At 34.1% G+C, this 14,747-nt stretch overlaps 1 protein-coding gene across 4 annotated transcripts in view; it reads right to left on the bottom strand.

Annotated features, from left to right (window-relative positions):
- SPAG16 (sperm associated antigen 16) overlaps positions 1–14,747 on the bottom strand; it is a 1,150,408-nt gene that overhangs the window by 1,129,874 nt on the left and 5,787 nt on the right. For all 4 annotated transcript variants that reach the window (XM_024243621.3, XM_054549801.1, XM_054549802.1 and 1 more), the window contains exons 2-3: positions 9,108–9,154; positions 7,863–7,958 (exon numbers count right to left, since the gene is read on the bottom strand). In XM_024243621.3, coding sequence (XP_024099389.1) covers positions 7,863–7,958; positions 9,108–9,154 — 143 coding nt within the window. The remainder of the gene's footprint in view (positions 1–7,862; positions 7,959–9,107; positions 9,155–14,747) is intronic.

Here is a 14,747-nt window from a genome sequence, read left to right as displayed (position 1 = left end):
TAGTTACAAATAATATACCTAGAAGTTAACTTAACCAATTAAGTGAGATCTCTCTACAATGAAAGCTATACAATACTGATGAAAGAAATAGAAAAAGAAACAAAACGAAAAGATAGTCCATGTTCATGGATTACAAGAATCAATACTGCCAAAACGTCAATACTACCCAAAGCAATTTACAAATTCAGTGGAATTCCCATCAAAATACCAATGACATTCTTCATGGAAACAGAAAAAATAATCCTAAAATTTATATGGAACCAAAAAAGTCCCACATTAGCCAAAGCTATCCTGAACAAGAAGAAAACTGCATGAATCACACTATGTGATATCAAATTATACTACAGAGCTATAGTAAACAAAACAGTATGGTACTAGTATAAAAACAGATACATAGACCAACAGAAAAGAGAATACAGAAACACATACATCTACAGTAAACTCATTTTTGACACAGGTATCAAGAACATACATTAGGGGAAAAGACAGTGTCTTCAATAAATGGTGATGGGAAAATTGGATATCCATATCCAGAAGAATCAAACTAGACCCCTATCCCTCGTCATACACAAAATCAAATCAAAATGGATTAAAGACTTAAATTTACACCCTCAAACCATGGACCTTCTAAGAGAAACTCCCAAAAGAAACTCTTGAGGACACTGGTCTGGGCAAAAATTTCTTGAGCAATACTTCACAAGCACAGGCATCCAAGACAAGTAATAGACAAATGGGATCACATCAGTTAAAAAGTTTTGCACAACAAAGGAAACAATCAATAATGTGAAGGGACTACCCATAGAATGGGAGAAAATATATGCAAACTATCCATCTGACAAGGGATTAATAATCAGACTATATAAGGAGCTCAAACGACTCTAAAGAAAAAAAATACTCTAATTTTAAAATGGGCAAAAGATCAGAATAGACATTTCTCAAAAGAAGATATACAAATGGCAAACAGTTAAATGAAAAGGTGCTCAACATAATTGATTATCAGAAAAATGCCAATCAAAACTACAATGAGCTATCATCTCACCCCAGTTAAAATGGCTTTTATCTAAAAGATAGCCAATAATGAATGCTGGCAAGGATGTGGAGAAAAAGTAACCCTCGTACACCGTTAGTGGAAATGTAAATTAGTACAACCACTATAAAGAACAGTTTAGATGCTCTCCAAAAAAACTAGAGTTATTTAATATGATTCAGCAATCCTACTTCCAAGAATATACTCAAAAGAAAGGAAATCAGTATATCGAAACGATATCTGCACTATTGTGTTTATCTCAGCACTATTCACAATAGCTAAGATTTGGAGGCAACCTAAGTATCCATCAACAGGTGAGTGCAGAAAGGAAATGTGGTACATATATGTAATAAAGTACTATTCAGCCATCAAAAACAATGAGATCCTGTCATTTCCAACAACATGGATGAGCCTGGACATCATTGTGTAAGTGGAATAAGTCAGGCACAGAAAGACAAACTTCACATGTTCTCACTTATTTGTGGGGGCTAGAAAGTAAAACAATTGAACTCACAAAGGCAGAGTCTACAGCAATAATTACCAGAGGCTGGGGAGGGGAGAGGGGATGGTTAATGGGTACAAAAATATAGTCAGAATGAGTAAGATCTAGTATTTGATAGCACAAGAGAGTGACTACATTCAACAATAATTTATAGTAATTTTTAAATTAATGAGTATAATTGGATTGTTTGTAATATAAATATAAATGCTTGAGTTGATAGAACCCCATTTACCCTGTGATTATTGTACATTGTACATCTGTAGCAAAATATCTTATGTACCTGATAAATACATGTACCTAGTATGTATCCTCAAAAATTAAAAATTAAAAAAAAACTGGACTATTCTTCCAAAGATTATTAAAAAGACATTACATAAGAAGTACAGGATGCCATATCAAATGTCATGGGAGATACCAAACTAGCAGAGTACAAGATGTCTACCTTCAAGTCTTTGCAGTGTGCTGGTTACCAGCACAGGAAATATATATAATTGTAAGGTGAGGGCAAAATATAGTTGGAAGTGAACATTTATTATACAACAATAAATGCTACCTCAGTTTTTTTGGTCAATAAATTTGAAAATGATATTTTAGGCTGATTGTTGGAAGGAACTTGGAAAACAGGAAAAGGAAGACAGAGAGACTGCAGGAGGGTGTATCTATTCTCATTTCTAAAGACACTTATGGGCAGGTTAAAGGATGTTTGTTGTATGTATGGTTGCAACACACCTGGCAGATTCCTGCCCTTTCAAATAAATGTTTGCATTCTGTGTCTTCCTGAATGTGTACCATGCACACACCTTGAAGCATTGGGGCAGGTTAAAGGACGTTTGTTGTATGTACAGTTGCAACACACCTGGCAGATTCCTGCCCTTTCAAATAAATGTTTGCATTCTGTGTCTTCCTGAATGTGTACCATGCACACACCTTGAAGCATTCCCACAGAACAGAAATACAACCACCTTAAACTGTGTTGGTTCTTATTTATACTGTACAATAAAATGTATAAGCTTGTAAATACACCTTAATTTATTGTTCTTCTGCATTTATACACAACACACACACACACACACACACACATCCCTTCCAAGCTCTAATGTGATCATGAATATCTCTTTTACCTTTACGTAGGATATTTATTCAACATATAATTGGTGAACATCTCCCATGTACCAGGTACCATGAAAGGTGCTGGGAATTAAACATGAATAAGACAGTTCTGTCTTAAGGAATTGAAAGGTTCATTTAGCAAAAACAAAACATTATAATACAGAAGCTCTTTTATTTGTTACAAATTTTGATTACAAAATCCTACTCATGTATCCACAGATATCATACATGCAACCATTATGTATGCTTAAGAAATTTAAGTTGCACTTTCATCCCTATTATACATTATATACAACTCTCATTATGGCTTTTAACTAACTTAATTATGAGGTTAACAAAACACCACAGAATAAGCACAAAAAAGCAAGCAATCTACAAACCAGCGAAATATGGTCTCACTTTGTAGACTGCTGAATGATCAAAAATTACTCTAGCCACATGTGTCCCAGAATCTGTTGAGGACAAACAATGGTAGCTCTAGCACATAGCTTCATTTTGTCTATGAACATTCTAAAGCTGACATTTTCTAAGTAGACAGGATTCTATATTGTGTTATGGTTGCAACAATAGAAATCTGCTAGGTGAAGTGATACACAATGGAGAAGAGTATTTCCCTTGCCTTAGACAGGTGAATGAAGGCTATGTTAAGGAGACTATTAGGTTGAACTTTACAGACGATGAGGAAATACAACAGATAAAGAAAGATAAACCAATATTCAAGGCAAGAAAACATCTGAGGCAAAAACAAGGAGTGACAATTCAATCCATTAAGGCTCAGGGTCTTACGGAGAAAGGGTCAAAGATAAAGTGGAAAAGCTAAACAGGAAGCATATCAAGAAGGCAAAGGCAGGTGGAAGGGTAGACACATTGGGAATTTATGTAGAGGGGAGATAAATTGAAATTTGCATTAGACACATCTTTTAGGTGGGAATAGAAGGAAGCATAGTACCAGCAGCATGCAGTAGCTCAGATGAGAGAAGAAAGAGGGTAGCTTTAAGGTAGACTAAGTGAGGATGAAGGTAAAGAGAAGGATATGAAAGATGTTGAGGACATAAAACTTTCCAGACTTAAGAATTAATTAAATGTTGAATTGCAAAGAAGTGCTAAACCACATATTAAAATTAAGTATCCTGACAAATTTTGAACTGTTTTAATGTGAGTTCCTTTGACAACTTTAGTTGACCAGTGAGAAACAAAAAAATAAACAATGAAATCCAAGTAGTCTTAAAACTTAAATGTTACTTTATTTGGGGCTTCATTTCATCGACTCCTCAATTCACATTAAGTCAAATATATTGGCTTGGATAATCTGTAGACATGGCTTTGAGTACAAGGAGCCTGGGTCTCTAACTAAAATTAAATGTGTACATGAAGAGAATGGGAATTCACTAATGACAAACAGCTCTTTTTCTTGGGACCTAGTAATTGAGTCTAAAAGTAATGAAAATTGTTTAAGAATTTAATCCATTAGCATTATGATATGTGAGAGTTAACATAACGGTATAGGTTGATGCAAAAGTAATTGCGGTTTTTTCCATTAAAAGTAATGGTATAGCCACAATTACTTTTGCACCAACCTAATATTAATCCCTCGTGACATTAAGATCTAAATAAAAGGAATACAAATTTATTAATCCTAGACTATATTTTGGTATACTAACATAATAGCAAGAGAACTTTTTTATATTAATTCTTAACATATTTGAAAATTTCTGAGAATAGAATTCTACAAAATGTCTCAAACTTTATACTATTAAAAATTATTGAGTACTCCAGACAGCACTTATTTATCTGAGTTATACCTATCAAGAATTACATATTAGATATTAAATTTTAAAATATTCATTTACTTTAAAATAACTATAACAAAACTTCTACACAGATAACATAGACAGAATTTTTTTAATAAAAACTAACTACATTTTCCAAAACAGAAAAAGAACTAATGAGAAGAGTGACACTGTTACAAATTTTTACAAATCTTTTTAGTATCTAGAGGAACAGCTAGATTCCCATATTTGTTTCTGCATTTGACCTGTTGTGATACGTTGTCTCAGTTGAGCTATGTGAAGAGAATCCTCCAGCAGGTGTGTAGTTGGAAAATGAAAGACAACATAAACTCCCTAAAAGGGGTCTTGGGGACCCCAAAAGATCTCCCACAATACTTTGAGAACTATTGATACATATGGTAAAGAACATTCTCACTTGGGTCAGTCATCAATTAGTCTTCTCCAAAAATAGTTAAATATTCCAAAGAAATTCCATAAATTCTACTTAAATTCTCAGGAGGAAGAGGAAGAAAAGGAGGAGGAGGGAAGGGAGAAGAAAGAGGAGGAAAAGGGGTAGCAGGAGGAGGAAAAGCATCAGGGAATTGAACAATTGTATGACTTGGGTGTCTTGCTACTGTCATATTTAAAGATCAAAATTCTACATTTATAAAAATTAGAAGTCATTATGGAATTACAGCAGTATGAAAGACCTCTGAGATTGTACCTTGAAAATTAACAAAATAAACTATCGATAACCAAAGAGGCTGAAGAATTATCCAAAAAAATGGCAAAAATACACTTATAAAAAGGCTCAGAGTTTAGAAGGGGAGACCCAGCTTCAATGTAAGTAGACCTTTCTTTTCATGTATTTACATACAAATATCCCTAAGTAATACATACAGACACACAGACACAATCTAAGGAACATATATATAGTCCTATCTTTACTTGTATTCATACTTGTAAAATACTTAAATTTCAAGAAACGACTGATAGTATAATCAAACTACATAACTGTTATAGATTAATAACATTTCCTATCTTCTCAATATTTTTCAAGAATAACTTTAAATATAATGAAAATTATTTAATTCAGAATTCAGATCATTGAACTCACTAAGAAAACGGATAGTATCAAATACACAATTTAAAATTTATAAAGCAAACCATGCAATCAATTCTCAAATATTTAATCTATACTACCCACATTTAAAGGAAATCATAAGAACTTGGCCCAGTGTAGTGGCTCACACCTGTAATCCCAGCACTTTGGGAGGCTGAGGCGGGTGGATCACAAAGTCAGGAGATCGAGACCATCCTGGCTAACATGGTGAAACTCTGTCTCTACTAAAAATACAAAAAAAAATTAGCTGGGTGTGGTGGCAGGTGCCTGTAGTCCCAGCTACTCAGGAAGCGGAGCTTGCAGTGAGCCAAGATCGCGCCACTGGACTCCAGCCTGGGCGACAGAGCAAGATTCCGTCTCAAACAAACAAAAAAAAGGAAATCATAGGAACAAGAACGTATTTAAATGTCAACTATTCAATAAGTCACAATAAGTCATTTTTTGTTAATATTTTAACAAATAAGACATTTACATTATTTCAACTTAACTTTCCTAATAGTATCATAACCTTTTACTTGAAATCTTCAATGAAAATTTTAAGAGTTCTGTGCACAGAGATTACTGTATCCTTTAACGTAGAAGAAAATATATCTTGTTTATGAATATATATAAGATCAGAACAAAAAATGGATTTAACAAGCAATAAGTATTCTTTAAAACAGAAAGCCCATAGCACAATTCAAATTACTGAAGATTAACATACTTTAGAAATAAAAAGCAAATTAAAAAATATAACTAATATGCTTATGATAAAATGAATCCATATTTAATTTTAACAGCTTAAGGACAACTGCTGTGAATTTTCAGCGTAATACTGTTCCTCCAAAGAATTTTTTAAAATGAGGTAAAAAGAAGCTAAATGAGAGTCAATCAGCTATAGACATGCCAGAAATCAAGAATGTTAAACTCATATAAGGTTATGATAAAGAAAAGCTTCCAATAAATTGATAAAAGAAGAATTACTGATATTTGGCTCAGTAGATACAACAGCTACTACAATGTATTTCTTCCTCAACTGCCCTCTGATTTATCTTTGCATGATAAACACTTTCGACCATGATAGCAGAAGGAAGCAATTACAGTTTTGTTCAGTTTTTTCATTCAATGATCCATTTGTTCATTCTCTTATTTAACTGCTATTTATTTAGTGCCAACTATGTGCCAAGCACTGTATTAACCACATGTACTTTACCAAATACCGATACGAATGAGCGGTACATAAAGAATTTGTCAAAATCCTTAGTGATATAAAGGAAGAGGATGATGAGAAGTGAATAAACATATCAGTTGCATGTCACTGAAAATGCTATTCATACATTTTAAAACTATTCCTACAAATTATTGCTTTGAGATATCCAACAGACTAAGTCTATGTAATAGACTTCACTTTGTGTCTACTAAGAAGACGCTATGTCCATGGGATGCATTAGAGAATGTCATTTACTATGAGCTGCAGCCCTCCATTTACAACAGAATGCAATTAATTTTGGCCTGAAAAAATCTTCCTCTAGAGCTTTTATTCCAATTTTGAGTGGACAGACATTTTGAAAAGGAGTTATTGGACTTCTAGATTGAAGAAGTCTACAGAATATGGAAAGAATGATATGGTATAATATGCAGTAAAGTCTCACATACCATTCCACACTGAGGAAGGCAAATCTGCAACCAAAAAGGAGTTTCACAAATTCCTTCACATTTCTCAGTAGTAAAGCAGTTAAACATTGAAAGAAAGCATCCTTCTTAATGTTGGTACAAAATAAAACATTTTTAAAAATATTTTTGCCATCATATTAAATGGTTCACAATTTTAATGAGTTTTCAATGTTAGAGGAATGCCATCAGTTTTATGCACTTTTAGTTCATTGCATTATAATCAAAAAACATCCCCCACCACATTCCTTAACATAATTAGTTCATAAGCCTCACAAGAAAGTCATATTAAGCATTCCCTGTAAGATTAATACTTTCATGTAAAAAAACACAAAATGTTTACAAAACAGACTGTAGAACTTGTACATGACACTAAATTCTAAACATAAATGTTGAAAATTATTGGTTTATCCTCCAGTGAGATTAATCAGAGTTTGGAGAGAAGGTGTCACTTGATACAAAGTCATGCAAGAGTGACCATGATGTGGAGAATGGCAATCCAAAAAAGAGTAAATATGACTGCTTACCTTAAAGTGAAGGCTTGATCACAAATAAACAGAAATGAAAATGATATAACAGATGACTGAGCTACACTAGTATTTACATTTAAAAGACTTTCCAAACTTCATATAAAAAGCACTACCACTAAACTATAGACTACACTAGTGTTCAAATTCTCACCAAAATTTCAGTATCTGTAGCCTGTTCTTGGGCCATCTGAATTGCTTTTGCCAGATCTTCTTCACCTTCTGGGATGCTAAAATTGTCATCTGGTATCTAGATCACAGAGAAAGAGAAGGATAGGAAGAGTGAGCAGAAATATAAAATACTTTATTTCACTTCAGAAATAATTTTGCTTCACAAATCAAAGGATCAAAGAAATACTTTATGTAAAATACCATGTCATTCTGAAGACCCATGAAAAATGAATAACTGCTTTCTTCTGATTTCCTTGAAAATGTCAATAAATGTCACTTCTAATAAATTCAAGATTAGTTTGTGGGCAACTGCTTTTATCTATAATAGAAAATGTAATCTAACAATTCTGCTGAAAAAATAATAAGGCTATCTAAGTATCACCATTCTTGCCCCATCTCAAGTGTTTTCCACCATCACCTTTTCATAACTACTAGCAACTGAAAATCTCTGGTTTATTAAAAAATAAAACTCACTGAGCATTAAAATCTTGAAAGGACATGATGGATTGCAATTATGATTAATGACAGTTAAGACTTAACACATGCTTCTTATGTACTGATCACTGGTTTAGGCCCTTTACATTTATTAACTCATTCAGGAACTTCATGTGGTACACATAATCTCCATTTTACCAGTAATAAAAAGCCTGTCTCCAATCTTCATCCTGTCTCTTGCTCACCCAGGCTCGCCAGGCTTATTTCCACACAGTTTCATTCATAGCCTCTGTCACCTACCAGTGATTTTATCCTCCGAGTGTCCGAAGTAATGATAGGTCTCGGGAACAACGAATTAAAGGAAAGCTTTGAGATAGGAACCACATTAGACAGCAGTACTGTTAAGCTGGAAGGATGCATAAGGCCTGCACTCCAACTGGGCAGTGGGAATCTAGGAATCCTTGACAAGAGCAGAATGGATGACAGGAAGGAAGTGCCTCCTGAACAGAGGTAACAGTTTATGGTAGGAATCTACAAGGCAGGTAATAAGGAGCTGAACCTGAAGGACAATTAACAGGAAAATCAAAAGAATCAGATGTATTATCCAATTTAAATGTTTAAATAGAATTTTCACATCTCATTCTTAATCAGCTGATACTAGCTAAATTCAGTTGAAAAACTGGTATCTCTTAAGAAAAACGAATGGTTCTTACATGTTTCAGAAAATAAAATGAGCATTTCATGAGAATGACTGCAATAAATTTACAGAATAAACACCTAAAATTAACGTTACCTCTTCATATTCATAGTCATCTTCAGATGCTTCAGTTATGGTGACCTCTGAATATCTTGTCAAGTTTTAATCTCAAAAAATATAGAATAAAATTATTGCACAAAAATTGATTTGACCTTCAAATATGGTATTGGATTCAACTATCTTACCAGGAAGGTGGTAAATATATATAATTTAATCTTTAAAATATTTGTCTTCCCCATATAGCCTATAAATCTAGATATTTTAAAATAAAATACTTCATTATTTTTCACAACTCAAATCCATGAAAACCTACATTGCTATCTGTCTTTTGACTGTTTACTATCTATCTAATGATTTCAAACTTGATTCTAAGAAGGCTTATGAAAGTATACATAATATCATAAGGTAGCGTGAATTAGAAAGAGGTAAGAAAAAACAGTAACTTTTTCAAATTCATCTTAAACCACAATGAATTTTCCAGAGCTCCTGAGTTAACTATTCACAGTACATGAATAAAATGTGACTTTATTTGGTTCAAAGTATTGTGAATGAACAAAACAAATGCACACCAATATTTAAGTAAAAAATACATATCAATGCTTTTATCAATAAAATTTAAATTTTACTTTTCCATATATCTCCATTTTTCAATTATCTTTATAGGAAAGATAACTTAATTTTTAAGTGAATATAAAGTATATAGCAATCATAATTCAAAATTTCATAAATACTGAAGAAATTAAATATCAATGGAAATGATTCTAACATAAAATAATTCTAAGAGAACTGCTTTAAGACTTTCAAAAATTATGTTACTCTAATTACATATGAAAACTTCAAGACAATATTTTATGTTAAATCACAGCACAAACCAGCAATGCTTGTTGTTGTTGTTATTGTTGTTAGGTTTACATTTTTTTCGATTACACTGACTTGGTTATGCCAAGTTTAAAATGTGTGAATTAAACACTTTAATGCATGGTAATGGTTATGAAAATCAAAGATTAGCCTAGTTTTCATTTTGCTGCCTATTATAAAATGTCTCTGGTATTGTTTACCAAGCATTAGCTGAAAGGGTATATAACAACTTCTGTTGTGTGTAACAAGAATATATAACACTTACACAGTATTTAATAGGAGACAGGAACTGTTCTAAGGGTTTTCCATGTATTAACTAATTTCATCCTCATCCTGCCTATGAGGCTGGAACTATAACTCTATTTTACAATCAAGAATCAGAGCATAAGGTTTCACAGCTAGGACCTAAAAGAGCCCAGATGTTTAGGTTTCACCATATTATATTGCCTCTCCATGTTCTGTGTGGGTTTTCTGTGCTACATAAATACATAAAGTGTTTGCCAATTATTTTCCACAGAGATCTAAACCTATAACTGTATTATTGCTACTAAGCTCCATCACAAGTAATCATCCTGTATTTCTTATCCCTATCCCTTGCAGGGACACTTAAGCCCCATTCCATTATGACCAATCCTCAGATACCAGGTATCTGTCAAAAGGTCAGTATTTTATTGTAAAACATGAATAAGTGCCTCTCCTAATAACATAGTGAAAAGTAATTAGGCTCAAAAATAGCTAGTTAAATGATTAAACAAAAAAATAGTTGCATACTTGCAGTCTATTCCACAACCTTAATTCATCCATATTAAATACTACAAGGAGTAAAATACTTCCTTTATTAATTGTCTATTACTGTAGAACAGCTTCTAATAGTATTTGCCTCACTCTCTAATTCCTTGCCATCAGCCTCTTTAAAGACCATAAGGCTTCTACTAGCAATCTGTTGGAGGTATTTTATCTTTCACTAACAAAGTATTTCCAACATCTCCCTAATCCCCAGTTTCAAAGCTACTCTGTTACTTCTTATTTAACACCCTACTCCAGATACTGAACCTGAAGGTCATGCTAAGTGAAATGTTAGATACAGAAAGACAAATACTGCATAATCTCACTTATATGTGGAATCTAAAAAAAAATTCCAACTCTACAGAAATAGACATTAGAAGGGGAGTTACCAATGAATAGAGTGTAGGGAAAATAGGGGGATGTTCATCAACATTGCACAAACATTCAGTTATACGATGAAGAATTTATGGAGACCTAATGTACAGCACAGTAACTATGGCTAATAATAATGGAGTGTGCACTTGAAATTTGTAAAGAGAGTAGATCTTAAATATTCTCACTACAAGTAATATAAAAATGAAAAGGTAACTATATGAGGTAAATAGGTTAATTAGCTTGGGTGTGGTAATTATTTCACAATGTATATGTAAATCAAAATATGTTGTATATCTTGAATATACGTAATTTTGTCAATTACAACTCAATAACGCTGAAAAAGGAACAATAAGCATTTATTATATTGTAGTTTCTCTGGGTCAACGGCTCAGTAATGGTTTATCTGGTGGAATCTGACTTGGGGGTCTCTCATGTCATAGTCAAAATGACAGCAGAACTAGGGTCATCTGAAGGCTGAGATGAGGCAGCAGGATCCATTTCCATGGCAGCTCACTGACATTGTACTAGTTTCCCAAAAGACCTCAGTTCCTCCCCATGTGGGTCTCTCCACAGGCTGCTTGAGCATCCTCAGGATATGGTGGGCTAACTACCCCCAGAACAAGCAGTCCAAGAAAACAATGTGGATGCCACAATACCTTTTCTGACCAAACATCAGAAGTCACACATCATTTCTTCAATATCCTACTGGTTACGTGGGTCACGCCTATTCAATGTGTGAGGATTACACAAGAGCATGAATATTAGGAGGTGGGGCTCATTGGATGCGAATTAGTTCATTCTCATGCTGCTATGAAGAAATACCCAAGACTGGGTAATTTATAAGGAAAAGAGGTTTAATTGACTCATAGTTCTGCATGGCTGGGGATACCTCAGGAAACTTACAATCATGGCGGAAGGCATTTCTTCACAGGGCAGCATGAGAGAGAATGGGTGCAAGCAGGGGAAATGCCAGACACTTATTAAACCATAAGATCTTGTGAGACTCACTCATTATCACAAGAGCAGCATGGGGGAACTGGCCCTATGATCCAATTACCTCTACAAGGTCCTGCCCTTGACACATAGGGATTATTACAACTCAAGGTGAGATTAGGGTGGGGACACACAGCCAAACCATATCAGGGTGTCATTTTATTTTAGAGACTGGCTTCCTTCCATACTATGAGAGTGTTAACAGTCAATATATGTAAAGCATTTAGATCAGTGCCTGGCTTATAGTAAATGATATACAAGTGTTTGTTGTCATTTCTTTTCTCACTCTGGAAAGAGATGAGTATCTATAGAAAAAAAAAATCTCTTAAATTTCTCATGCCTCTGTTCCCACATATGTTAAAATGAATAAATAAAAGACATTTTAAATTTCCCTCCAGTTATAGATTTATATCTTTCTGATAGTTTTATATACTGAGATAAAATTTCCGAAGGTTCAGCTAAAGGAAGTCAGCCTCTTTTCTATGAAAAAGCATGACCCCTTCTGAGAGACAGCTCTTAGAAAGTAATTTTGTAAGCGGTCATTTGTATGTCTCCTGAAAAGCAATGCCATCCTTCACCATGTTCACATCATAATAATTTCAAAAAGAAGTAAATACTGTAAAAGCTTCTGGATAGACTTTAAATTTGTAAATAAGCCAACCGCTGATAAGATTATATGAGGAAGATGTCACATGGCAATACAGAGTAGAAAAAAAGTGATTTGTCCTCAAAGCATAGAAAATATCAATCAACACTTACATACTCCTACCCAGCAAATATTCTAGACAATGACTTTTTATCACCTAAATGTATTACTTTCCCACAATCAAAAAAGGTTAAGAGAATACATAACTACATTTTATAAAGCTTAAAAGTATTTTCACATGGACCAAACTATATTTATTCTCACACAACCCAATGAGGTCAAACAGCACAGATATAGTCATCTCTAAATTAAAAATGAAGAAACTGAATCAGAGATTAAAAGATTTGCCCAAGATCACATAGCTGTGAATGACAAAGATAAATTCCTGAGATACAAATGCCATAAATTTGCTGCTACATAGTACTGTTTCTACAGTGACACAATAGGAATACACAATTTTTTAACCAATATCCTAGGGAGTGAACTCACCTATTTTTTTCCAAAAACTCTCAAGTGTTATATTAATAACAGGTAAATCAAATCACATAAATAGCTCAATTTGAAGACCCCCAGAGGAAAGAGAAGTAGAAAAGAGCTACAGGCTACAGACTCAAAATGAAATCTAACCAAGGGCAAGAGATTGATGGGACAATATGTCAGGTAGTGGACAAAACAATCAAACTAGGAAGATACATACTTTGATTGATTTTTATGTATCCACAATATAATTTATATTTAAAATTTCCCAAAGGCAACTCAGTTTAAATGTCACAACGTTATTAAAGACATAAATGTACTTTGACACTTATGTTTGTACGCATCTGTTTACCTGGGTAGCTAGCTGGCAGTAGGGACAGGTGCACAAACTGATCCTAAAGTGATTCTGCTACAGTTTGCAAATACACACACTATACAAAATGTAACAATTAGTGAATGTGGAAATTGGAGGAGAAAAGGAAATAGTATTATAGAAATAAGGTTAAGATAGGTCTCATAAGATTGGTTAAAAATAACCCCCAGATTCGACTCTAAGCTTCCCAGTAACCAGGGTAAAAAGGGACATGGAATCAGATACTATCTCTGTATTAACTCAATGAAAACAGATGAGTTTCTCAACAGATATCCAGCAATATCTGGTTCCAAAGCCTGAGAGAAATGACATTCTTGGGTTCTCATAAAAAGAATAGTGCCTTGTAGAGATATCAATCCCCTTGGCCCTTGGGACGGCAAAAAAGGCAGAGTGAAGTAGGATGTGATGGAGTACTGTATGTGAAAAACTTTGGAAAGCATTGTTTTGGATAACAATCTTGCCAGAGTAGAAAAGGTTAATTCGTCAAGAATGATAAAACTCTGTACACTCTGGTTCTACTTTCACGGAGCAACTTTCTCATCTGTAATTTAATCTCTTAGGTGGTCCTACTCTCCAGGAAACATCCATACAATTAAGCTAATCACGGTTCTCATGCAAAGATATTTTTTCACTGAAATAATAAACTAGCATTCTGGCCTAAAACCAGTTTCTTAATGTCAAGCTGCCTTTGAGCCCTTACAAAACTCCCTTCCCTCTAACTGCCTAGTATGCCTTCGAAGAACACTGGTGAATTTCAGTTCCAAAATTTTTTTCTGCCCTGTCTGTTCCCCTCATATCTGGTTCTTACCTATCTGCACACTTGGCCTTGACTTGACACTTAATACTGTGCCTTGTTTTCCAGATTGTTCTTGCCTAGGGTAATGTCCATGGCTCCCGTTTTCTCCCTGCCCTGAAGCCACAGCCCACAGTACCATCCAAGTCCAAGCCAGGTTCCGTATTCCTAGTCATAACCTAGACACAGACTGAGGCTCCCATTCCTCCCAAATCTGCATTTGTTCTGGAAGGAATTTAGCAGCACTTGTGAGTTTCATAGCATGAATTAGTTTCCTGGTATTTGGTCACCATGGGTGAACTACCTCACAGTTTCTGCACTAGCAGAGCCCGCACCAGATCCTGATATTCTCGATCTTTTCAGAAAATGGGAAAA

Source organism: Pongo abelii, chromosome 11 (assembly GCF_028885655.2).
Source record: "Pongo abelii isolate AG06213 chromosome 11, NHGRI_mPonAbe1-v2.0_pri, whole genome shotgun sequence".
Classification (NCBI taxonomy): Eukaryota; Metazoa; Chordata; class Mammalia; order Primates; family Hominidae; genus Pongo; species Pongo abelii.
This window is presented reverse-complemented; position numbering and strand designations above follow the sequence as displayed.